Below are 26021 nucleotides of genomic sequence, written 5' to 3' on the forward strand. Positions count from 1 at the left end.
GCCTCACGCCAGAGCTGGCCTCATCTTTGCCTGCTCCAACCTTAAAAGTCCAAAGTCGGGAGGACTCTTTTCTCCATTCGCTCTCACTGCATGGGACCAAGTCTCAACGTTTACACCCAGTAAGTTTAGTCTTTTGAGGCCAAAACGTTTGAAGATACTTGTCGTCGCAGGCAAACCTCTTACACCTAAATTCAACATCACGCCCTCTCGCACCCGATTTTTCACTTAACGCGAGAAATCGACTTGAGGAAGCTGTCAGCCATCTTTTGTGTGGCATCACTTTGGGCTTCCTTGCCCATAGTTTCTTACACTGAATGATTTCACGTCCTTATTTCTGAACTTACGCAAGTACTTCGGCGTCATATTCTTTGTAAAGGCTCTTTTTGAAGAAAGAAAAATACAGGGTTTTTTTGCAGATTTCTCCCTTCCTAACATGGCTGTCTCAGATTGCCTGCGGCCCCAGAGAAGCTTCCGGTTTCACTGCAGGCCCCAGCGGGGCCGAACTTCCGGCCCCACGACGCTGGGGCCTCTTCGCTCTCTCCGGCTGTGTTCACGGACCTCGCAGCCATGTCTTACCCCGCGGATGATTATGAGTCGGAGGTAACCTGGGCCTAAGCGGGCGCACGGCTTCACGGCGGGGGCGGGGCTCTCTGGACCCTGGGCCGGAGATGAGCCGGGTCGGCTCTGGGAGCCCCCGGAGGCAGCGACTTGCTCCAGCTTGGCGCCTGGCCGGCGCGGCTCGCATGCCGCTGCCACCCCCTCGGTTCCTGCTCAGCCCTGTCTGCCCGCGCACTTCATGTGTCCGGTCCCCTGGCCTCCTCTTGTACAAAGCTCATTGTGGGTTCCCTGCTTCTGTAGCCGAGTTCGTACGGTTTGGGCCCAGTCTTGTCAAAGCCCGCGGAGTCTTCAGTCTCCGGTGCTGTGCTCTACCTTACACCCCCAAACGTTATTGTCATTGCCTCCTTATTGTCTTTCTTCACAAGCATGTGAGTTCCTCAAAGACAGGGCTGTGCTGGATCCAACTTTGTATCCTTAGGACCCTGCTCGGCTCAGCCCCCAGAACCAGCATTTTGGACCCCCGAATTAGTGACTCTGTCTTTTTCGTTAACAGGCGGCATATGATCCCTATGCCTACCCAGGCGACTATGATATGCACACAGGTGAGTCTGTGAGTTTGTCTGGTGAGCTGGGTACCTGCAGGGACTGGCCCCTCGGTGTCTGAGCGGCGCTGCCGGGAACTTGTTTAAAACTGCTCCTTGATGGTCATGGGCTGGAGTCTGTTATTAGCTCTCAGAGGAGGTGGTATGGAGTCTGCTACACCAATCCTTTTTTGTGGTCTATCGAAACAGTGCAGAAGGGAAGGATACCATCCTAGCTGTAGTTTTTGTTTATAAAAAAATTAAAGTGATTCAAACCAAGCCTAAATGAAATTTCTTTTTTAAATAATTGATTTGAGGGAGAGAGATATCAGTTCTACTTGTTTATGCATTAATTGGTTGATTCTTTTATGTGCTTCTTGTATTTGCCCTTACCACAAACTTGATGTATTGGGACACTGCGCTGACCAACTGAGTTTCTCTGTCCAGGGCCCAAAATGAAGTGGTTTTGAAAGGTCTTTGAGGTTTTCTGCAATGTCACAGTGACTTGATTTGATTTGACACTTAGTGATGCCATGCATTGTTCCGTATGCTTTGCATGAAACATCTCATTCGGTCCTTACAGCAGTTCTGTGAAGTATGTAAACAGATGTTGTTTCTATTTTACAGGTGAGAAAACTTAGCTCAGAGAAATTTAGTTACTTGTACCAAGTCACGTAGGTAGAAGATGGTAGTAATTTACTCATCCGAATACTATTAAGTACTTTTCTGATCCTGCCCACAGTCTTCCCCCCTACAACACACAAAGCTCTCTAGGTCCTGAGGGTGCACCTGGGCATGAGGTAGACAAGGTTCTTTCCCTCGTAGACTTTAGGTTCTAGTGGGAGAAATGAGTAATAAATGAATGGCCTTGGTGGTAAATGTTTGAAGAAATGGGCGATGATATTGTGAGTGCCTTTGGGAGGATTATATGTAAGCATTTGAAAGAGGAGTTATATCCAATTGGATAGGTTTGAGCTTAGCTTGGGGTTGGTCTTGCCCTTTGGTTATATCATGTATGTGGGTTTGGAAGTGGTTTGTAAAGTGTTTGTCATATCCAACCTCTAGGAGATCCAAAGCAGGATCTGGCTTACGAACGTCAGTATGAACAGCAGACCTATCAGGTGATCCCCGAAGTGATCAAAAATTTCATCCAATATTTCCACAAAACCGTCTCGGATTTGATTGACCAGAAGGTGTATGAGCTACAGGCAAGTCGTGTCTCCAGTGATGTCATTGACCAGAAAGTGTATGAGATCCAGGACATCTATGAGAACAGGTGTGGGCTGCTGGCTGGAATGATCTCTTTCTGGGTGGGTAGGACTGGCTTAGGGTTACAACCCGTAAAAAGGGGGTGCAGTTGAACCATTTTTCTGCAAAGAGAATGTTTTCAGTGATTCCTCAGGGCTAGGGACGTGTTATTGTATTGGACTCTGTACCCCCAGAATTTGTACAGAGCCAAAAACAGCATCACTCTCAGTAGTTATAATGGCATTTAGTGTGCATGATCAGTACAGATCAATCAATGTTAGGAGTGCTTTTCCCGTATTTACCCATTTACCTTTCCCAGGTACCCCATGAAGTGGGTACCGTTGTTTTCCTCATTTTACAGATGAGGAAATGGCACAGAAAGATTTTATTTGCTTATTTTTAGAGAGAAAGGAAGGGAAGGAGAGAGGGATAGAGATGCCAGTGTGTGGTTGCCTCTGGTGTGTCCCTTGCTGGGGACCTGGCCTGCAACCCAGGCATGTGCCCCGAGTGCGAATCAAACCTTGACCCTTTTGTTCGCAGGCCAGTGCTCAGTCCACCGAGCTACACCAGCCAGAGCTACAGCCTAATTTCTAAACTGTGCCGTATATCTTCTCAGTGCATAACAGTGTGAGCTGAGCTTTGAGTGGTTGGTTGCTTCTGGTTGTGAGGGGGGCTACCTATGTGATGGGTATTAGAGATGACACAGGGCAGTCAGAATTGGGATGATCAGTAAATACTTCACCCAGGAAATAGAATTTAAGCAGTATCTGTAAGGATGGTTAGAAAGCAAGTAGCCAGACACCTGTTGGGTCAGTGAGTAGGGGTTAATCCCTGACCTGTATTTCATTCATCCCCTGGGTCTTTCTGGTAGAAATGTATAGACCATTGCTGTCTAGTAGAAATACAGTGCCAGCCACATGTGTAATTTAAGATTTTATTTATTGATTTTTAGAAAGAGAGAAATATTGGTTTGTCATTACACTTATTTTTACAAATTGATTCTTGCATGTGCCCCGTCTGGAAATCAAACTCAAAGCTTTGAATCGGGATGATGCTCTAACCAACGAGCTACCTGGCCAGGGCCTTATCAGTTACATTTAAAAAAATAAAAAGGAGCCCTGGCTGGTGTAGCTCAGTGGATTGAGCGCGGGCCTGGGAACCAAACAACTGTGGTTCGATTCCCAGTCAGGGCACATGCCTGGGTTGCAGGCCAGTTCCCGGCAGGGGACACACGAGAGGCAACCATATGTTGATATTTCTCTCTCCCTCTCCTTCCCTTCTCTAAAGATAAATAAATAAAATAGCTTATAAAAAAATTTTTAAAAAGGATTAGGTGAAATTAATTTTACTAATTTAATTTAGCATAGCCAAAATATTTCTACACATAGTCATTAAACTATTAAGATATTTTCTTTGTACTAAGTTTTTAAAAACCCATCTTTTATATTTTTATACCACATCTCAATTTATGTGCAATAGAAATACTGGATCTCTGTTCAGATTTCATAACATTCACAGTTAGGAAAGTAAATTCGTATACCTGATTGTTCCAAAACTGGAAAATTTACCAATAACTGAGCTAAGTGTTTTTTTTCTAATAAAGATGTTATTTATTTATTTTTAGAGAGAGGGGAAGGGAAAGATAAAGAGAAAGCAACATTAGTGTGTGGTTGCTTCTAACGTTCCCCCCACTGGGGACCTGGCCCACAAGCTAGACATGTGCCCTAACTGGGAATCGAACTGACGACCCTTTGGTTCACAGTCCGGTGCTCAATCCAGAGGGGAGGAGGCACGGTGCTCTAGAAGTGGAACTGGTATTGCTGAGGGAGGGGGTGGGAGCGTCTGAAGAGTAGTTCTCAGATCAGGGAATAGTAAGCGCTGGAGTTCGTATGCAGAGGCAGGAGATGACTCTGAGAGCGTGGTGGGTGCCGCACTGAGAGAAGGGGGTGTTTTACCGTGTTAGGGGAGGTGGTCTGAGGCAGGGTTGGGTTGAGAAGACTGGTGGGCTTGGAGGGCTCAGCCCTGCTCTGACATCTTCCCTTTTCAGAGCCTAGGTCCTTGTCTGTGAAATGTTGCCTCTCTGGTCCTTCTTGTTTTTGAGTTCTAGAATTTTTCTGCTTGGCTTTCAGCTGGACAAAGCTGACAGAAAGATTCTTCAAGAATACACCTTGGCCCGAGGCTGAAGCCATTGCCCCACAGGTTGGCAACGGTATGTGCAAGTGAGCCTTTGTTCTGGGTGCCGGACAGGGCCCTGTGACCAGGGGTCATCAGACGTTCGGGATGGTCTGTCTGTTTTGTTCACTATTTTATTTATTTACTTTTCATGAGAGGGGAAGGGAGGGAGGAAGAGGGAGAGAAACATAGATATGTGGTTGCTTCTTGAGCCCCCCCCACTGGGGACCTGGCCCTGCAACCCAGGGATGTGCCCGACTGGAAGTCAAACCAGCGACCTTTCGGTTTGCAGGCTGGTGCTCAGTCCACTGAGCCACACCAGCCAGGGCTCATAATGTGTTTTTAAACAGGCAGAGATTCACAGTACTCTAGAGTATAAAAGGAGATTTGGTATAACCACCCATCCGCACACGCGCGCGCACACACACACACACACACACACACCCTCCACTTCTATCCCCAAGTGTTTGGTTTCATTCTCTGGAGCCATCTAACATTATCATTCGTTTTGTTTGTCCTTCCTGTGATACTCTGTACATATACGTGCAAATAAGAATACAGTTGATTGTTGAACGATGCAGTGGTTAGGGGTGCTGACCCTGCATACAGTCAAAGCTGCATGTAACTTTACTTTTTCCTTATCCTCACCCTAGGACATGCTTATTGATTTAGAGAGGGGGGGAGAGAGAGGGAGAGAAACATTGAGCATTTGTCTCTCATCTGAGCCCCCACCACGGTCCAAATCCACAACTGAGGCATATGCCCTGACCAGGAATCAAACCTGTGACCTTTTGGTTTATGGGACAGCACTCCAACCAACTGAGTCACATTGGCCAGGGTTGCACGTAACTTCTGATTCCCCAGAAACTTAAGTTTTCCCTTCATACCTGCAGGGGGCTGGTTCTGGCACCCTCTGCAAATACCAGATCCACAAATACTCAAGTCCCCTGTATCATATGGCGTAGATCCCTGTGTGTAGTTGGTCCTCTTCATCTGCGGACTCCCAACCACATAGAAACAGTACAGGTATTCACTGAAAAAGTTCCACATGTCAGTGAACCTGCATGGTTCAGACCCATGTTGTTCAAGGCTTACCTGTAACTCATTTGTTCCTTTCTTTACATAGACCGAATGTCCCATTTCACATTTGTTTGTTGTGTTTTTGGAGAGGATTCTTCATCTCCAGGATTCCTAAGGCCACGTCCAGGTTTGATGATTTGCTAGGAGGACTCAGTAGTCAGCATACAGTTGTCCCCAAGCTATGAGGGTTGACAGCGAAAGGACACAGAGCAAAATCAGCAAAGGGAAAAGGGCGTGCCCTGAAGTCCAGAGGAGACCAGGTGCAAGTTTCCCACGGTCCACGCCTGTGTGGTCACTCAGGAGCCCTTAATTCCTCAAGCAAGGAATTGGACGACTCGCGTGACAAGTCGTCTATCAGAGAAGCTCGTTACAGACTCAGCTTCCAGAGGTTTTGTTGGGGGCTCGTCACGTAAGCACATGCCCTGCCTAACAGGCACCGAGACCCCAAAGTCCCTGGAGGAAAAGGAGGCGCCCAGAATAAATCGTGTTGTTGGCACAGTTTAGGCACAGCAAGGAGAGTGCCCTTACCAGGGTGGTGGGGACCCCCCGAAGTGTAGGTGCCCAGATGCCAGCCAAGGTCCAGCTGGGTCAGTGACACCACGTGTCTGCCGTGTTGATGGGTGGCATCTGCTGCTTTCCATGGAGACGTAGCCACGTGCTAATGAGCTGGTTTATCTAAGTGGCCATGTGGCCAAGGTCTCTGAATAGTGAACACAAATGGGCCCGAGTTAGATTGAGACGAGGTTGAAGGAGTAAAATGAGAAATTAATTTTTTAATGAAAACTTATTGGTTAATAACATCACACAAATACTAGGTATACAACTTTATAAGACAGCTGTTTGGCCAGTGTATGCTCACCACCTGAAGTCTCGTCTCTTTCCCTCGAGAAACGATTCTCTTGCTACACGTATCCCTGGGTGGAAGCGTTAGAGTGTGGCCGTCATGTTCTCTGAGATCGCATTTGTTCCTTTACTGCCCCCAGGGGCTGAAGCTGCCAGAAGACCCCAGCTCTTCTGCGGGTCTCCGAGCCCCCTCTGCCTCTCTTTCAGATGCCGTCTTCCTGATTTTGTACAAAGAGCTCTACTACAGGCACATATACGCCAAAGTCAGTGTGAGTATCTCAGAGCTGCCGGCAGTTACTTCAGCTTCGTGCCGTTTTGCTCCCCAGACACAGTTACTAGTTGATGCTGGTTCGGTGTCCAGAAGCGGTGGGCGTGTTTTCTCATCCGAAGTGGCAGTGGGACAGCTGAGCCTGTAAGGCTGGCCATGTGTCCCAGACGGACACCCGTCACCATACACTGGGTCTGGGGCTGCCACCCTTGCAGGGTGTCACAGCACCTCGTGCTACCTCTGCTTAGGGTGTCTTCTTTGGCCCCTCCACACATCGCCACTGGGCGTCCGTCCTCTGAAGCATGCGTGAGGCTGGGCTTGCCGGGCACAGCTCCGGCACCTCAACCCCTCGAGGTGGTGGGCGAGGTGGGCAGATTGAGGCGCACAGAGGTCACTTTTTCTCCCATTCCCAGCATCAGTCCTGTGGCGGAACCTGAACCCAGACCTGTTTTACCGCGATGCCGGTATTCTTTTTACCACCCTCCCTCCCTCAACTTTGGCACTCGTGTGATTCTCCTCTTCCTACTTTCAAAATTGTAGAGTGCCTGAAGCCTCTTAAGATGCCGTCTGCACTGCTCACGTGCACCCGTGACTTAAAGATCTCGGTCTCAAGACCCAGTTGGTCTCTCCAGACCCAGACTCGTCTGTCCGGGTGCCTGACACCTGCCTGCGGCCATCTGACTGTCATCTCAGGTTTAATGTGACCAAAACGGAGCCTTGTTTTCTCTCTGAACCTGTCTGTCCCGTGTTGACAGTCTGAGTAAACAATACCACCCTTCACCCAGTTACTTGGTATCATTCTGGACTTTTCTCTCACTTGACATCAGTCTCGCAGGAAGTCCTGCTCAGCTGCACCTTTAACACACTTCTTCAAACCAACTCCTTCCCACCGCCTCCGCTGCTGCCTTAGTTCCAGGCACGATCGCCTCACCCCCAAACCACTGCGGAGCCTCTCAGCCGGTGCCACTTTCCGCCCTCGCCCGTCTATTCCCGGTCTCATCCCTGAATCCCCTTCCTCAGTCCTACCGTGACTTCCCGTTGTACTTAGAATACAAGTCTCAGGGTCCTGCTGGAACTGGCCCCTGACTCAACTCACCAGTTTCATTTTCTGAACCTTTCCTGGGGCTCCTAGATATTCTGGCACTTCAGAGCACGTGTCACTGGCTGACATGTTATAATTTGTTTATGTGGTTTTTGTCTGTTTCCGCCTTGAAGGGGTATGTGCCACCAGGGCAAGGGCCTCGTCTTGTTCTCTGCTCTGATGTGGTGCCTGATCCTTGAGGGTGACACGTTAACTGTTGGGGGGTGTGTGGCTGTGTGATCTCTCTCCTTAGAAACGAGGTCCCAGCTACTCGGAGTTGTTCGCCTCTCGTCTCGGAGGACCACTTGGCCTGACTAGACACCTGCTGTGGCAGGAGCCACCATCAGTAGTGGTAGCTGGAGTTCTGTTGCCACAGTAACACAGGTGCCATGTTCTTCTGGCATTGCAGTGAGATCTCGGGGCACCTTATCTGAGACGGTAGAGGCCCTCCCACCACTGATGCTGTGGGGCAGGTACTTGGAGGGCTAGGCCTAGATAATACAGCTGTTTGGGGAAGACCATGCATCGGAGTGCATAGTGTAGCTGGTCTGACCACCTCTGATCCTGCCTCTGGCCTGTAGATGAAGATTCAGCAGAGGTGTGTCAGTCCCCTAACCTCGTTTCTAGGTACCAAATACATGACCAGTTTGAAAACCCTAGAGGGAGGCTTTTCATCAGGAGAGCATGTCCCATCTGGGGCACTATACCATCTCCTGTTACGGAGACAGCACAGCTCGTTGGAACGCTGCATTTGTAAGTGGTAGGGCTAAGGTGGCAAAGCGGTGTTCACTCCACTCTGTTGTGGGTGCAGCATTCATCGGGTTCCCTGGCTCAGACACCCGCAGTAGTTCTCAGGAGCCTGCACTATTCAAGTCTCGATTGGGGGTCAGCGATCTCCTGTGTGAAGTGCCAGAGAGTGTTCCAAACTCTAAGGGACACAGTGGTCTCTGTCGGGTGTATCCAACTATGCCTTTCAAGCAGCCATAGCCAGTGAGTGCTCATGACTACGTTCCAGTAAAACTTTATTTGCAGAAATGGGGTGGTGGGTTTGCTCACCCCCGGCCTAGATTCTTATCTGGCCCTTGAGACCTCTCCCTCAGTGGGCTGGTGTAGTGCACTGTAGCCGTGCAGTGCTGTCTCTTGCTCCAGCCTCCACTTTATCGCTTGCCTTTGTTAGTACGGTCTTTGCTGGAACATCCTTCTCCTCTGCTTTGCCAGGTCTGCATGCCTGCTCCCTAATGTTTGGTTAGAGTTGTTACCGGGAAAACCAGCATTCACTGACTCTTTGAAATGCTACCGCGCTCGCTGTCTTCCCTCTCACTTCAGTGCCCTCTGCGTACTAAGGAGAGAGCAGACATCTGCTCGCCTGTATTTGCATTCAGCCATCGTGGTAGGCCATGAGTGACATTTAAATGAATTATGTATGTCCTGATGTCTCTGCTCTCTTTATTTACAGGGAGGACCTTCCTTGGAGCAGAGGTTTGAATCCTATTATAACTACTGTAATCTCTTCAACTACATTCTTAGTGAGTCTAGGGTTTGGCCAAGTTGGGGAGGGTTTGATAAAGCCTAGCCTTGGTGTACAGCTCAATTTAGCAGGATTTAATGTGCAGGAGGGAGGTGGATGCCTTGAGAGGGGAAGGGAGGGCAAAAGAGAGGGAGAGAAACATCAGTGTGTGAAAGAAGCGTTGATCAGTTGCCTCTTGCACGCCCCCTACTGGGGACCTGGCCTGAAACCCAGGCATGTGCCCCAACCAGGAATCTAACCTGCAGCTTTTCAGTCTGCAGGACACCCAACCCATTAAGCCATACCAGTCAGGGCTAGTCTTTTTTATTTTTATTTTTTATTTTTAGACAGAGGAAGGGAGGGAGAAAGAGAGGAAGAAAAACATCAGTGTGTGGTGGCCTCTCATGTGCCCCCTCCTGGGGACCTGGCCTGCAACCCAGGCATATGCCCTGTCTGGGGTTCGAACTGGTGACCCTCTGGTTTATAGGCTGGTGCTCAATCCACTGAGCCACGCGACCCAGGGCAGAGCCAGTCTTTTTAAGAGAGAAATTGCAAAGTGTGTTCTGCAAGCTTACATAGTCCTTGCTTCTTCTAGTCTGANCAGGCATGTGCCCCAACCAGGAATCTAACCTGCAGCTTTTCAGTCTGCAGGACACCCAACCCATTAAGCCATACCAGTCAGGGCTAGTCTTTTTTATTTTTATTTTTTATTTTTAGACAGAGGAAGGGAGGGAGAAAGAGAGGAAGAAAAACATCAGTGTGTGGTGGCCTCTCATGTGCCCCCTCCTGGGGACCTGGCCTGTAACCCAGGCATATGCCCTGTCTGGGGTTCGAACTGGTGACCCTCTGGTTTATAGGCTGGTGCTCAATCCACTGAGCCACGCGACCCAGGGCAGGGCCAGTCTTTTTAAGAGAGAAATTGCAAAGTGTGTTCTGCAAGCTTACTGAGTGGGCATAGTCCTTGCTTCTTCTAGTCTGACTTTTCTGTGATTTTCTGCATAGATGCTGATGGCCCTGCTCCCCTTGAACTACCCAACCAGTGGCTCTGGGACATCATCGATGAGTTCATCTACCAGGTATCTGGTCCGTCCTTGGCCTAGTTTGGAGTAACTGGTCAGAGCAAAGGGTGCTGTTACCATTGCTCGTGTTAAAAAGGCGTGTAGTATGGAAACATGCCCAACGCAGTCTGAAACAGCCCATGAAGGTGGGCTCCTCCGTCGTGGTTTTCTGAAGAGTCACTGAGGCCTCAGAGCTCCAGGGAGGAACTTGGAAGTCAGAAGAGTTGAGCTTTTACCTGACCTTGGAGGCAGTGTGGCAGGAAGAACACAGCCTTCAGGTTTGGGGGCCAGGTGCCACCGGGTCGCTGTGTAGCGGTGAGATGCTCATTGTGTTCCAACCCTCACTTTCCTTGCCTTGAGAAACAGAAGTGTTCTGCATTCCGGTAGTGGTTACTTAGGTACGTGCTGGGTCAGATTAGGATAGAACGTTTTGTCAAAGTGGAAACCTCACCCACTTGGGGCACTGTGCTGAGGTTCCACTGAGGACCGTCCCCAATGTGGAGTGCTGCGGCCGTGGGACCTGCAGGCAAACTGGCCAGTTTCACCGTTCACAAGCCCTGGGCACATTACTGGCCACACTGTGCCTCGGTTTCCATAAAACGGTGGTTGGAGGGTGGCTGGGGGTTAGGTGTGAAGTCCTCGTCGCAGGGCCTGTCTCGATGCATCTGCTTGCTGTGTGTCGTGCGGTTGTGGTCAGCGCCACTGCTCTTCACCTTCTTTCAGCCCAGTTCTGTTCTTTAAAATGTCACAGATGAAAAAGTAAAATACCGAATTGGGGAAAATACCTGTTTTCCACGTGTTTTATGGGGACAGTATAGCTCACACTGGGTATTTAGAGGGAGTCAGCTTCTTAAAGATGCCATTTGAACTTGTGGACCAAAGTGCTGCTGAGTTGTGGTTGGTGAGCCGAGGAAACCTTCTGGGGGCTGTTTGAGAAAGAAACTTCCTTTAAAAAAAAAAAAAAAAAGACGCTTCCTGCTCAGGTGAGGCTTCAGCGCCTGTGTGCTATGTGGGCCACAAACCACAGCCTGTTTCTCCCTGGCTCCTCGGCTTGTTGGCCCCTGGTTGGCAGCCAGTCAGGGAGGGTTGCCTATGCTGAGCTGCTTCACCGTGATTCCCCCGGTTTGGCTGACTTTCTCATCTCAAGGGGCTTCAGGGGATCCCCCTCTGACCGAGACTGGCTGGTGAAGGCTCGGCGGTTCCTCCCAGCCAGGTGGATGCCCCAGGAGGTGAGTGGCTCCTCCCGCCACCCTCTTTTGTTTGTTTTTACTGCTGCAAGTATTATATGAACGTGTTTGTAGTGTTTTAAACAACTTGAGTGTTTTCAAACTGCAGGTAAGAGGAAAGTGTGTTCCTTGTCTTTGCAGAGCATCAGTTATTGCCCGGAGAGACAGCTACCACGTTAACGCTTCTCCGGCATTTGCTTTAACGCGCACAGATAACATGCATCACTTAAAAGGCACCCCACTGTATTGTGCGTTTTGCTGCGACATGGAACACTTAGCACATCTGTACAGAGACCTGCCTCGGTCTGTGGTGCAATGTATCCCATATGGGTGTGCTGCTCTGATGGCGAATGTCGGGTTTTTGGTTTTCACTGTTCCAGACACAGAACAGTGCGTGTCCTCGTGTGTGTAACGTGCAGGCGTTTCTCGAGGGACCACTAGAAGTGAGATTGTTGGTTGAAAGGTATTTGCTTTTTACATTTTAAAAAGTCGGCTTTATGGAGGCATAATTTGCATGCAATAGATGTACCAGTTGTAAGGGTGTAATTAATGACATGTGACGAGAGTACACAACCACAGTCAAGATACAGAACGTTGCAGTCAGTTTGAATTTCAACAGAGCAATACATTTCCCTCAGAAGGCTGTATCGAATTATGCTGCTACCAGCAGCCTTTGGCGCACACTTTCTATACTGGATGTTACTGGGCTGTGTAATGGTCAGTTTGATGGAGAAGATGGTACTCTCAATTTAATACACACTTTGCTGATAAGCAAAGAGACTGAGCACTTCCCCCTGTGGTAGACTGGTCCTGTTTTTCTTTGAAGTGGTCATCAGTGTCCTTTGCCTGTTTTTCTATTGGGCTCTCTTACTAATTTATGAGAATTCCTCATATATTCTGGATACTATTCTTTGTCTATTATAAATTTGATAACCTTTTCTCTTACCCTCTTGGGGGAAGATAATACTTCAGAGTTGAAGCACAACCTTAGGCCGTCCAGGACAGAGCTTCCATGTTGCTGGTTCCCAGACCCGAGTGTGCACCTGCGTTGGCCAGGGCCCTTTTAAAGATTCTGATCGAGCACGCGGTCTCGTGCTGTTCTCCCCATGCCAGTCCGGTGGAAGCGCCGCCCCACACAAATGCCTGCGGCGTGTGTCATACGTTTGGCTGGGCACTGCGGTTGGCACAGAGATGGATCGGTCAGGCTCCTGTTCAGGTGAATTAATGATCAGCTCTGGTGGAGAAGACCCCCACACACGGACAGCTGCCCCGTCTCTGCCGCGTTGTCACTTGTGTGCAGAGCCGCCCATGGACGAGGGGGTGTCAGAAACCACGTGGTTCTGGTGGCCGGGGAAACTGCGCTGTGAAGCTCAGAGATACTAAGCGACATCAGGCTGTGTCTGATTCCAAAATGAATGTTTTTCCCCCACAAACTAACTACTTCTGACCTTAGAGATTTTTACTTAGTTGTGGAACAGCTAACACATTGAGTAATGAACGAAATTCACAGGGTAAACAAAGATGGCTCTGAAAACACAAGCAGTGTGCAGAGGTGGGGCGTGAGTAGCAGTCGTCGTGCCCGGGCTGTCACTTGGCTTTTCTGCCACTGCTGAGTCTTGCCTTTCTTCCCCCCAGTTCCAGTCCTTCAGTCAGTACCGCTGTAAGACTGCCAAGAAGTCGGAGGAGGAGATCGACTTCCTTCGTTCCAACCCCAAAATCTGGAATGTTCACAGCGTCCTGAACGTCCTCCACTCCCTGGTAGACAAGTCCAACATCAACCGGCAGCTGGAGGTGTACACAAGCGGCGGTGAGTGCTGCCCGCCATCTGTTCCCGGTCTGCCGCTGGGAACAGTCACCTGGGCAGTGGCTGTGGCTCCCCCTTGGTGTTCGGGTGTGGGTGAGTGGTGGCCGGCTGCTGGGGTCAGGGGCTGCTGCGCGCGGCAGGTGTTGGCTGGCGGACCGAAGCAGCACTTCTGAGAGGCGCAGACACTCCCGCCATCCATCTCTCTGGGGCTTTGTGTAGGGCGTGCACGTTCCTGACTCTGGGGTCGGGACCGCTTTATGCTCTAGTAGATTGAGAGAACCACAGAGTGGGTCTGTGTAAGTTTTTCAGTGAGAGCAATGGCATGTTTGCAGGTCTCTTTCGTGTCTGGCATCTAGAATAGAATGGATTCTTTTTTCTATTCCTGTTTCCAATCTGTTGTGATTTGCTGTTTAGCCCAAAGTGGGTGAGGGGAATCTGGCCTCACAGAGGTGCTCAGCCCGCGAAGGGGGATGCTGTCAGTGCCGCCGATCGGCTCTGATGCCACAGCGGAGCCTGACGACGGCGGTGCCCTATGGGCCAGCGGCAGGGAGGACGTGAAGCCCTAAGTGAGCTTTTTCTTTGGTGCGTTCAAGTTTTTTGGCTCCTGTGGCTCGCGTGGGCCCTCCCCACGTGCACACCTTTGTGAGACGTGGGTCACTGGGCGACGAGGGCTTTCCGGGACTGACACGTGCCTCCGTGCAGGGCCTCCGGGCCGCTGCTGCCGCCGGCCTTTCCGATGGGTCTGTTTGCAAGCAGTTGAGCTCATGGTGGCAGATTCAAGTTTTATAAGAGTCTAATTTTTCTTAAAAGCTCAATTTTTTTTGGCAGCAGACATTGTCAGTTGCTTTCACTGGAGTGTAACAGGCTCACCTTTATTCATTTTTGAGAAAATGACTGCTAAATACCCTAATCTAAGTAACCGTAGTCTGTGTATCCATTGTTCTTTGAAGTAAAAACGGGGTTTGTGAAAAAGTGGCTAGTGTTTGCTGCAAAGCGTGTGGCAGTGAAGAATTCAGTGACTGCGGGTACAGCTGCGACCACTGCCTGGTTGATGCCAAGGGGTCAGTGGTGCTTCCTGGCCTTGTTTTTGCTTCGTTGGTGCCAGTTTCAGCTCAGCAGGAAAGGCAGGTAGCATCCTCGTGCTATTAGGAGAACAGTTTTGACCTCGTGAGCTTCCTGAAAGGAGGGGCCTTGACGAGTCACTTACTGATGAAAAGGGGCCTCTCATACTCTCAGGTTTATTGGAACCAAAAAACAGAAGAAGGTTGCCCTCCACCCAACTGTAGGTAAACACAAGATTAGCAGAAGGCCAGGCACGCTATTCCTTGGTGGTCCTTCGAAGGCAGTTACTTCCCGCGGCAGGAAGCTGGAGAGACTGGCAATGAGTGAGGAGTTGACTGAGTGACAGTTAGGGGCCTGCAGCGTTAGGGGCAGGCAAGCTCGCCTGCCTTTGCCAGTCCTGGCTGCAGCGTTCGGTGTCTGTCTCTCACAGGGGACCCCGAGAGCGTGGCTGGGGAGTATGGACGGCACTCCCTCTACAAGATGCTCGGCTACTTCAGCCTGGTGGGGCTGCTGCGCCTGCACTCCCTGTTGGGGGATTACTACCAGGCCATCAAGGTTCTGGAGAACATCGAGCTGAACAAGAAGGTATCATCTGTCTCCTCCGCCCGTCTCCCCAGGGCGGGAAAGTCCATCTGCATCTGTTGGGACAAGTGTCAGGGGTGAAAGAGGACTCTTCTTCCCTGGGCTGGAGGAAAACCGAGAACTGGGAAAACCACTGCAGTGGACACCTGGCCCTGGACGAGGGGGTTCTCGCTGATGCTTATTACCTAAAATATTCAGTAGTCTTTGATTCTGTTTCCCAAACAGAATGATAGTGGCAGATTTTTACTATTCAAGCTTCACTAGTCTTAATTAACAAAAAAATTTAGTTTCAAGATGATTTTAAGTGGTATGATTAAACTAGGTGGTTTTTCCTAGCCATGTAAATATGGTACCTTTGTGTTTGACCTGCGTGTGTCTCTCTTCTTACCTGTTTCCTTATAGGGCTTATTTACAAAAGCAGGTAGTAGAAAGCAAGGAAGGAAAAACACTGAGGTGCAGAGGGTTTAGAGCCGAAAGGTTTTAGGGTCACCTGGGCCAGTCCCTTTGTTGCAGCTGCGAAAACGGAGGCCTCAGGTCACGTAATGTGGTTGGAGAATGGTACAGTCTCTGCCCAGGGCCTCTGACCCCCGCTGACATTAGGCCCCACCGGCCCCACCACCGTCAGGTCCCACCTGGGCCGCACGAAGACTTCTCCCCTCTCCTTCCACAGAGCATGTACTCCCGTGTGCCCGAGTGCCAGGTCACCACGTACTATTACGTTGGCTTTGCATATCTGATGATGCGTCGCTACCAGGATGCCATCCGGGTCTTCGCCAACATCCTCCTCTACATCCAGAGGACCAAGAGCATGTTCCAGAGGACCACATACAAGTACGAGATGGTAAGGGCCTCTGAGCACCTGACCCCTTGGCGCCCGTGGCCATGTTTTTGGTAAACACCATCTAAACTTTTGCTCCTTTAGTGCACCTTTCCTGCACGGTGGTTTCTTTATGGCCGGCCTCCTCTAGGAGTTTTTTGTTGTGTTTGGTACCTCGGATGTTAACACTTTGGGGACAGTCTCTCTATCCTTGGGGACAGAGCGGAAGAGTAGTCGAATTGGGGGTTGGATTCTGGGGCAGCCTTCGTTACCCAGCTGAAGTGTTTAGTCTTTGTTCTATAGGCATTGAGGTGCCAGCAAAGGCTTCTGGGTGACTCGATCATAACTGGTGTGGGAGGTGTGACCTGCCAGTGACATGTGTCGCAGATGGAGAGACTAAGCCTTACCGGTGAAGGCTCCAACTGGGGAGGGCCCAGAACTAGGCCAGGATTGAACAGAGCCAGGGGGAGCTTGGGAGAGACTTTGGGAAAGTTAGCTGACTGATGCAGACTGGGGGAGACATCAGAGATCTGGGCAGTGTGCCTGTGCGGGTGGCGGGGCCTCAGGAAGCTCACTTCGTTTGATGCGGCGCCAATCTCACCCCATCCTCAGATTAACAAGCAGAACGAGCAGATGCACGCGCTGCTGGCCATCGCCCTCACCATGTACCCCATGCGCATTGACGAGAGCATTCACCTCCAGCTGCGGGAGAAGTACGGGGATAAGATACTGCGCATGCAGAAAGGCGACCCACAGGTCTACGAGGAACTTTTCAGCTATTCCTGCCCCAAATTCCTGTCTCCTGTGGTTCCCAACTATGACAATGTGCACCCCAACTACCACAAGGAGCCCTTCCTGCAGCAGCTGAAGGTGTTTTCTGACGAAGTGCAGCAGCAGGCCCAGCTGTCAACCATCCGCAGCTTCCTGAAGCTCTACACCACCATGCCTGTGGCCAAGCTGGCCGGCTTCCTGGACCTCACCGAGCAGGAGTTCCGGATCCAGCTCCTCGTCTTCAAGCACAAAATGAAGAACTTGGTGTGGACCAGTGGCATCTCCGCCCTGGACGGCGAGTTTCAGTCCGCCTCTGAGGTTGACTTCTACATCGACAAGGTATGGCCACCCCGGGCCAGGTTCTCTGGGGCGCTCTCTGTCCGTCCATTAGCAGTAAATCTGTATTAAGCTACCCCTGTCTTCTAGTCTCTGTTCTGGGCCTTTGGGATGTATCGGTGAACCCGATCAACAAAGATTTCTTTTTGCTGATATGCTAGTTTTAAGAAATAGGCATAAACGTAATGGAGCAAACCGTCTAGGTTAGAAGTTGCCAGGTGCTACGGGATCAGGGTGGTGGTGGAAGGCACAGGGCGAGGTACTTGGTAAGCGTTGTGGGGAAAATGAAATTGAAGTTAAGTGTGCAGGAGGTGAGGCACTTAGCCAAGCGTGTTGGGGGGAGGGGCATTCCAGACAGAGAGGGCAGTTAGAGCACCGGCCTGGGGCAGAGTCCGGGTGTGTGCGATGTGTGTGAGGGACGGGGCAGTGTGTGCAGAGGCCTGAAAGGGCCGGGTGGCTGGAGGTGAGGTGGGGAGGAGGGGCGGGTGCTTTGTAGGCTGACTTGGAAGCGCTTAGCGGATGGAAAGCCATCATCCTGACTCGTCCCGTCCCGGTCAGCGCTGCCTGGTTTCAAGCACCTTACAGTGGAATTGTACAGTGTGTGCTGTTTTTGCGTCTAGCCTCTGCTCAGCAGTATATTTGAGAGAATCACATCCAGTGTGGCTCGAGAGCTCACGCATGCTCACTGCTCTGTGCTGGTCCGCCATCTGCTGCCATCACTGCCGGCTGCATTTCCTTCTCTGCTAATGGGTGTTTGGGTGGGCTTGGCTATTACAGAAAGTACAAGTATGGCTTTATTGGGTAGCTGTCGATGGTCTATTTAGTTTAGTTCAGGGTTTTTTTTTTTAATTTAACTTTGCAATGTAGTGGTGGTTTCCTCCCCAGGGGAGAGGGGGGTTCGGAACACTATTGCTTTTCACTGTTGGGATTTTAAGTTCAAGTTGGACATTTTAATGTCCTAGTGAGCTTTTTAAAAAGAAGTAAGTAGTTTTGTTTTCTGGAGGTTTTTTTTTTCAGACCTAAAATATGCTAGACTCCTAGGACTGCTCTCTCCGTGAAATATTACTTCCTCTCTTTCCTCCGTATGCTGGGTTGGCCAAAATATCTGTATGGTTTTTTCCATAAAATGAAAGACACTTTTTTTTTCACTTTCACCAATAATTTTATTGATTTGGGTATTTTGGCTGTTTCCCACCTGGTATAATGTTGACTGTTCTCAGTTAGTGTCTCGATTTGATCGCTACCAACCTCAATTGGTCTACCGGACCGTGGAGCATGGTCCGGTGAGAAGTCTCAGCACAAAAACTTCACAAACCACTTTTGACGCATTCGATCGGTCACAGTGCTTTTGTCATATACTGAACAAGGTGGTTTTTTTTTTGGGGGGGGGTTCTTGCATTTCAGTTGCATTTTTACCTTTCTTGAAATAATAAAGCCCAATATGCCAAAAATGTTGCATATTTCTTCCATCTTCAATATTAAAGTGGCTACAGAAAAATTCACCAATTTTGGTGTGTTTTTTTTTTAATGGACACTGATATGACAACTGTCACAATACAATCTAACAAAACTGTTTTGGTGTGGAGACAAAAAATGGCCCAAATGAAAGAACAGATCAAAGCTCCAGAAAATGATACAACTAAGCAATAAAGAGATAGCTAGCCTATCAGATGCACAGTTCAAAACACTGGTGATCAGGATGTTCACAGAAATGGCTGCAAAATAGAGGAAAAAGTGAAGGCTATAGAAAGTGAAACAAAGGAAAATGCACAGGAAATCAATAGTGATGGAAAGAAACTGGGACTCAAATCAATGGAGTGGACCTAAGAAGGAAGAAAGAATCAACCAAACAAAAAAGAATTAAGAAACAAGAATTCAAAAAAATGAGGAGAGGCTTAGGAACCTCCTTAGGACATGTTTAAACATTCCAACATCTGAATTATAGGGGTACCAGAAGAAGAAGAGGAAGATCAACAAGTGGAAAAGTTATTTGAACAAATAATAAAGGAGAAATTCCCCAGTCTGGCAAAGGCAATAGACTTCTAGGAAGTCCAGGAAGCTCGGAGAGTCCCAAGGAAGCTCACACCAAGGCACATCATGATTACATTACCTGATGATTACATTACCTGAAATTAAAGATAAGGACAGAATCTTAAAAGCAGCAAGAGAAAAGGAGACAGTTACCTACAAAGGAGTTCCCATCAGACTGTCAGCTGATTTCTCAAAAGAGACCTTACAGGCAAGAAGGGGCTGGAAGGAAGTATTCCAAGTCATGAAAGGCAAGGGCCTACAACCAAGATTGCTTTACCCAGCAAAGCTTTCATTTAGAATGGAAGGGCAGATAAAGTGCTTCCCAGATAGGGTCAAGTTAAAGTTCATCATCACCAAGCCCTTATATGAAGTGTTAAAAGGACTTATCTAAGAAAAAAAGATGATCAAAACTGTGAACAGTAAAATGACAGCAAACTCAGAAACTATCAACAACTGACCCTGAAGAATAAAAACAAACAAAGCAAACAACCAGACAGAACAACATTGTTTCGAATGAAATTAAAGACAGCTAAGCTCTACTGGGGCCATCGCACAGGGAAAAACCGAATGAAGGTCTTGGCCAACCCAGTGTCTACACTCGTAGATAAAGGAAGTACTCTGCTCAGACGTACTAGGAACCCTGATGATGAGGACTTAGTAACAGTCTGTTAAAGTCAGCGGACTGGTATCTGTCATCTCTTCTAGAATGTTCTTTGCCAGTATTTCCTCCATATTGTCTCTGCTCTCTCTTCCTTCTGGAGTCTTTATTTGATGTGCGTAGACCTCACTCTGTTCTTTGTGTCTCTAAAACCCTTCTTCCATCTTTTTATTTTTTTTATTCTGGATAATTTTCCTTATATTGATCATTGTGTCCCTAATTAATCTCTTCAGCTCTGTTTCTTTTCTTTCTCCAGTGTTTTTTTACTCATGGTGCAGTGAGTCCTTATGTGCCTGGTTATTTTTTACTGCGGAAGGTTCGTTGTCAATGAAATACGATTTGTTGGCATTCTTTGAAGACTAGGGAGAATACTTCGTTCTCTAGCAGCATTTGCTTTTGCCTTGGTGTGGGACCGCCATGGGCTGGGCTCACAGCCTGTGGCCCCTGGACCAGCCAGGAGACAAGCCCAGGCTACAGACTGTCAGGAGAGTCACCCTGTGTTTCTCACGTCTCGGGGGCAGGTCTTTTTTTTTTTTCTATTCCCCTCCCCACACTTGGCAAGCATTGCTTGGTGTCAGGGGTGGACGGCAGGTCTCTGCTGGTTTGCTTTGAGCTTGAGGTTGGAGCCCTGTAGGATCCCAGGGTTATGAGGAGGGTCTTCTGTTAAGAATGGCCCTGGCCTTGGTCTGTCCCTTCTGTCCAAGTTTCTAGGGTTGGCAAATGCCCTCAGCACAGATGGGGCTTCTGTGCTTGCTCAGAACAGTTTCGGTTTTCTCTCAAATAGCTCTTAATTCCCTTTTCAATTCGTTGATGTATAAGGAGATTTACAAAATAATTTATCCTACATTCGTAGTTGTTTTCAGGAAGTGTGTTGATGTAAACATCACAACTTTTTTGGACATGTTTCAGATGACAGTGTGTTCCCAGTGTTGTGCAGCTGTCTCCGGTATCTCATTCCACAGCATTTCCATCACCCCCAAAATGAACCCCCAGTTCCCCTTTCCCCAGTCTCTGCAAACCAGTAATCTGCTTTCTGTCTCTGGACTTGTCTGTTCCTGATGTTTCATATAAATGGAATCATAACACTGGCCTTTGCACTTGACTCCCTTTATCGAGCACATTGGCGCATTTCACTGGGCTGCAGAGTGTGTCGGTGCCCGAGTCCTGTTTACGGCTGGTGAGTGACCCTCCAGCTCCTGTGAGTAATGCTGCTGTGAACACTTGCACACACATTTTCATGTGAACACACTCTCTGGGGCATACACCTGGCTGCCGGGTCGGTTTGGGACGTCTGTTTCTGGAAGCTCGTCCTGTTAGACCTGACCCTCTCGTTTAGACTTGGTTGGTGGCTTTTGGAGGACGTGGCATTTGTCAGAATTGCCCTTGACGTGAACAGTCTCAGCAAAAGAAGAAACACGTCAGTAGTGGAAGTTGTTCAGAGTTTTAAATCACACTTTTAAAAATCAGTCTGTCCCCTGTGGCATTGCACCAGCCACCTAAGGCACCCTTCCTCTTATTCCCGGCGGCTTCCGTACACAGTCTTTGGCGATGTCAGTAACCGGCTCCTCTCCTACGTCCTAGCAGCCAGACGAACTAGGGTCGGATAGCTGGGTGGTCTTTAACGCCCTCCCAAGAGTTAGAAGCTTGATTATGATGAATAAAACTTTGCTATGAAATTTATTTGGGTTAAATTGATAACAATAATACGATTCAGAGTCCCTGCATGAAAAAGGGGTAGTTGCGTGTTTTGTTTTTATTATTGTTCCGCTTCCGGTTCAGGTTTATCTTTGGCAAAATGCTGCTTTCTTCACTGTGGTGGGGGTTTGGTTTTTTCAGGCTTGACTTGAAAAAAATCCGGTCAGCAATTCAGAAAGTTCTTGGGTCTTAGATTATGTAGGAATTTACGAGCAAAATGGTGTTCAACAAACTATTCTGAGCTAAAGAACAAAATGTAAAATCTGGCCTAATTTGCAATCTGTGTGTGAGAATAAAGTGCTGTTTTAAATGTTTTTATTGCCGCAAGATTCACATTCATTGAGAAAGACCAGAAAATAATGAGTTAACAAGCAGAAAATAAAGTCATCCTCCGGAAAGAAAGAGCTGCAGTGAACTGGCACTTGGTGGGATGCGGGTGGCGTCGTGATCGTCTGCAAGCCCGTAAGCAGCTCCACCTCATATCTGCCATCCGACTGTGCTTTTCCCACAGGACATGATCCATATCGCAGACACCAAAGTCGCCAGGCGCTATGGGGATTTTTTCATCCGGCAGATTCACAAATTTGAGGAGGTGAGAGGTCTGAGAGAGAGGGGTGTGTGGCCTGGGGACAGAGGTTGGAAGCTAGGTGAGGAGTTTTCATTTTTATTTTTAAGAAAGTCCAACTTTCCCCAGCTGGTGTGGCTCAGTAGATTGAATGCTGGGCTACAAACCAAAGGGTCGCCGGTTTGATTCCTGGTCGGGGCACGTCCCTGGGTTGTAGGCCAGGTTGCCTGTAGGGGGCACCTGAGAGGCAACCACACATTAATGCTTCTCCCTCTCTTTCTCCTCCCCTTCCCCGCTCTCTAAAAATAAATAAGTAAAGTCTTTTTAAAAAAGGAAGGAAAACCCAAAATTGACCTTTAAGTTTCTGAGCTAGGCTGGCTGTCTGCTTGGGGTTTGGGGGCAGGGTTGGGCCTTTAGGAGCTGCCGCGTCAGCCTTCTCGGGAGCATCTCTTTCCAAATCTCCCTCCGTGGATGGCCAGGAGCCTCCCTCCCTCCCTACTGTTTCCTAATGTGGGCGGGCGCACTGCCTGCTCCCACCCGTCCCTCGGCCCTCCCCACTTGGCAGTTAGTCTGCAGCTCAGACGGGTCTGGCCAGCTCCTGCAGGCAGAGCACGGGGAGCAGTCTGTCTCTGCAGACCTGGCACATCCCACGCCTTGCCCTACGAGAGGTCTTGTGGGTCAGGCCAGGCACTACGAGGGTACTGGGCCTCTTTGTATGGCCAGAGCCTGAGCCACTGTGTCCTGGCGCTTCGAGTCCTCCAGCAGAGGTCACTGCTGTGCTGCAGTCCATGCCACCAGGCCCCTCCTGAGTTGTAAGGCAGCTCTCGCAGGTCTAGGCGCCCTGAATCCCTTTCCCATGTCTGCAGTGGGCAGAGCGGTGTAGGGTGCGTTTGTTGAGTGGGAGTGCGGGTGGACGAGCGGTCTGCAAGGACCGTGAGGGGCCTCTGAATGCCCGATGGAGGGTCTAACGAGGGCTTTACACAGAGTGTCCGCCCACGCTCACATCAGAGACCCCTCCCTGACTTCAGGGGACGGCCCGAAATCTCAGACCTGGCAACCATGCACGCTGTAGGAGGTTTGGGGTGAGCTCCCCATGTAACTTGGCTTTTCTTTCTCTTCCAGCTCAATCGGACCCTGAAGAAGATGGGACAGAGACCCTGAGTCCTTCCCGCCTGCATTAGTCAGGAGCCTGTGTCGATGTCGTCATCGGTGGGGAGTGCTTTTGGCCACTGCGAAGCCCTTATGTAGCTCAGCCATCAGCCTGTCAGCCAAGTTGAAGTTTATTCGTGTCAAAGACTGAAATGTTTGAAATAAGTCTCAGTAAAGGATCTTCTTTGGAGCCAGATTTGTCACCTCATTATTGTCAGGGAGCCCCTGTGGGGGAGGGCGGCAGTGGGTCATTCCCCATGTGTGCGGTGCTTTCTCCCAGTGCGTCGGTTGCTGGTGCTGGCACGGAATTAGCCAATGCCTGTGTTCACACTGCGCCGTAGGGTTCGCAGGGCACTCCACCCCACTGGAACCCCTGCGCACCGGACGGCCCACCGCAGTCTGCACTTGGGTTTAGTGGTAGTACGCCCTCTGCCCGGAGAGGAAATGGACTCGGGGGTCGAGGGACTCGGTCGAGGTCACATAGTTCTGTGAAAGCCGAGAGTTGGCTCCAGATGACTACATTTTTCTACCGTCTCCCACTGGCGGGTCTCGGACTCCTTCCTCGTGGGCAGCCTCTTACACCCTCAGTGACTTCGGTCCTCCAGCCGGCCTGCCTTCCCTCTCTTCAACGCCCTGATGGGGCCTGCCATCTTGGGGACTTCCCCAAGATGGCATCTTCTGCACCTCAAACCGAGTAGCCCAAAAACTGTTTACTGTCAGACCCGATTTCTAAGCTTTTCTGACGCCGATCCACGACCATTAAAAACGTGACTGGAGCTGGTGTCGCCCGACCTGCTCAGCAAAGGTGAAGAGCTTGGAGCTGTACGGTCTGCACACAGTCTGTGCACCGTCCCCTCTGACGGGAGGCGGCTCTGCATCCTTACCTTACTGAGGAAGGTGAATTGTCCCTCCAAGGTCAAGGTAGTAGGTAGTGAAGACAGGTCTTCCATTGCACAAACTTGTGTTAGTTTAGAAAGTGCTACAGAAGACTGGCACAACAGGTGAAATAGCAACAGGCAATCCGTAAAAATCGGTGTGTATTAGCCCTGGAGAGAAGAGGTATTTCCTGTGACTTGGAAGGACATGGCTGGTGAGGCCATCCCTGCCTCTCAGTGCCAGGGCTGCTGTGACAGCCCGAGTGAGGCTTTGTGTTTGCCTGGTGTGTGGTCAGTCTCCTGGGTGTCCTGGTAGGAAGGGAGCTTGAGAGCAAGGAAAGAGGCATTGACTTGAAGGCATGCCACCCGATTCAAGTCTGGAGTGGCACGGATTTGCTCTGTGACCTCTCTGGGCTGGTAGCCTTCTCTGACACTGAAAGCTGTGCCCCCAGGTTGTGAGATGTAGTGGGTGTGCAGGTGCTGTGTCGCCCACTGGTGTTCAGTACACCTGGGGGGCCTTAGGTCGTGCCTGCTGCCCCCCAGGGCTGGGCCTGCCCCGAGCACTTGTCCCCACAAGCCCGACTGTAGGCAGTGGCGGCAGCTGGGCGAGGTGGCTTCCCGTGTCCTGGGGGTTAGTGCTGCACCTGTCCCCCGAGGTGGACACCAGTGTGGCTTTGGGGTGGAAGTGCCTGCCTGCACATCACTGCGCCTGTGGGCCCTGCCCCTTGCTTATAAAAGGAGGGCGTGAGCGCCACTGTACTGGGTAGTTGTGAGGGATGAGCGAGATGACTTTCGAGTGCCCGGAGTGATGCCTGGGCTACAGTCAGTGCATGCGCAGTTACTGCTCCTCCCTCACGATCAGACTCCGCAGCTGTTCTGACTCTCCCCATTCGTGTGGGAGTTACTGTCTAGTGCTCTGATGGGTTGAATGCTGGTCCCCGAAAAGACATGTCTGTGTCCTAATGCCTGGATCCTGTCGATGTGACATTTGGAAAACGGTCTTCACAGGTGTAAGTTAAGGATCTCGAGATCATTCTGGATGAGCCAGGTGCCCCTAAATCCAGTGACAAGTGTCATTATAAGAGACACAAGGAGACGGCCACATGAAGACAGAGGCAGAGAACTGAACTTCCGCACCCAGGGCCCACCACAGGCTGGAAGAGGTGAGGACGGCCCTCCCCTGGAGCTGACATCTTGATTTGGGGCTGTTGGCCTCCAGGGCCTTGAGGGACAAGTTCACGGCAGTTTGTTATGGCAGCTCCAGGACTCTGACACAGCGCCCGCTGTGTGTCGGGCACGGGTTAGGGCTTTGTGCAGAGGCCGATCCTTTGCCTCCAAGTAAGCCTGCCAGGCGCTGCTAGGCAAGGACATACATCAGAGACAAAATTCCTGAAATAACGAAAAAATTTAATTGAAAAAGTCCTTGTCCTCACGGGTTTAAGTTTTAATGGGTGGAGACAGGTGATAAACCATACTGTGTATGCGGGATGGAGACGCATGTTATGGAGAGAAGTCAAGGGTAGGAGGTGCTGTTTTGAGGAGGGCAGCCCGAAAACAGCACACCAATGGGGTCCCCTGGGCAGAGACCTGACAAGGTCACAGAAGCAGCGTTGCATGTGCCTGGAGAGCCAAGGGCAGTGGCCCGTTGGTGTGGGAAGGGGACTTTGTGTGCAAAGGGGAGTTTGTGTGTGGAGGGGTGCAGTGAGAAGGTCAGGGGGAGCAGAGCGAGTCGGGGGCGGGAGGATGAGGGGCCAGAGACCGGGGGAACTCCAGCCGTGTATGCAGGGCCCTGTGGATGGCAGTGAGGACCACAACCAAGTCTGACTGAGGTGGGAAGCCGTTCCTGACCAGGGAGGTTAGGGATTTGCCCGAGTTCCTGGAGCAAAGGAGGAACCAGGAACAGACGGAGGTCAGCACAGTTGCAGAGCTTGTGTTGTCTCCAGGACACCAGCCTGCAGCGCGGCCCCACCCCACCCCGCAAAGGAAGGAAAAACACACACAGCCTCTCTGCGACTAAGGAACAAGTCCAACATTCCCAGTGCCCTGGAAGCTTC

The 26021-nt window shown here is 50.1% G+C and overlaps 1 protein-coding gene across 2 annotated transcripts; it reads left to right on the forward strand.

The window, feature by feature from the left end:
• The first annotated feature begins 495 nt into the window (after positions 1-495).
• EIF3L (eukaryotic translation initiation factor 3 subunit L) lies at positions 496-23288 on the forward strand. Of its 2 annotated transcripts, XM_037067992.1 has the most exons (13): positions 496-600; positions 1112-1160; positions 2205-2415; positions 4517-4596; positions 6690-6751; positions 9288-9357; positions 10341-10414; positions 13258-13429; positions 14919-15073; positions 15741-15911; positions 16500-16997; positions 21890-21970; positions 23066-23288. In XM_037067992.1, the coding sequence occupies exons 1-13, from the start codon at positions 568-570 to the stop codon at positions 23102-23104; spliced, it is 1695 nt and encodes a 564-aa protein (XP_036923887.1). In that variant the 5' UTR covers positions 496-567; the 3' UTR covers positions 23105-23288. The 2 variants fall into 2 exon arrangements, with proteins under 2 accessions (XP_036923887.1, XP_036923888.1); XM_037067993.1 differs by lacking the exons at positions 496-600; positions 1112-1160; positions 4517-4596 and having other exon boundaries at positions 2337-2415.
• The last annotated feature ends 2733 nt before the right edge of the window (positions 23289-26021 follow it).

The sequence above is a fragment of the Sturnira hondurensis genome, unplaced genomic scaffold (assembly GCF_014824575.4).
Source record: "Sturnira hondurensis isolate 20B ecotype Veracruz unplaced genomic scaffold, ASM1482457v3 Scaffold0017436, whole genome shotgun sequence".
Classification (NCBI taxonomy): domain Eukaryota; kingdom Metazoa; phylum Chordata; class Mammalia; order Chiroptera; family Phyllostomidae; genus Sturnira; species Sturnira hondurensis.

What these genes read in the sequence shown, in the direction of transcription:
- EIF3L (XM_037067992.1), top strand. Translation starts at nt 568, where the DNA reads ATGTCTTACCCCGCGGATGATTATGAGTCGGAG. An exon ending in CGGATGATTATGAGTCGGAG is followed by an intron (nt 601 to 1,111) that starts GTAACCTGGGCC and finishes TTTCGTTAACAG; the next exon opens with GCGGCATATGATCCCTATGC. An exon ending in AGATTCACAAATTTGAGGAG is followed by an intron (nt 21,971 to 23,065) that starts GTGAGAGGTCTG and finishes TTTCTCTTCCAG; the next exon opens with CTCAATCGGACCCTGAAGAA.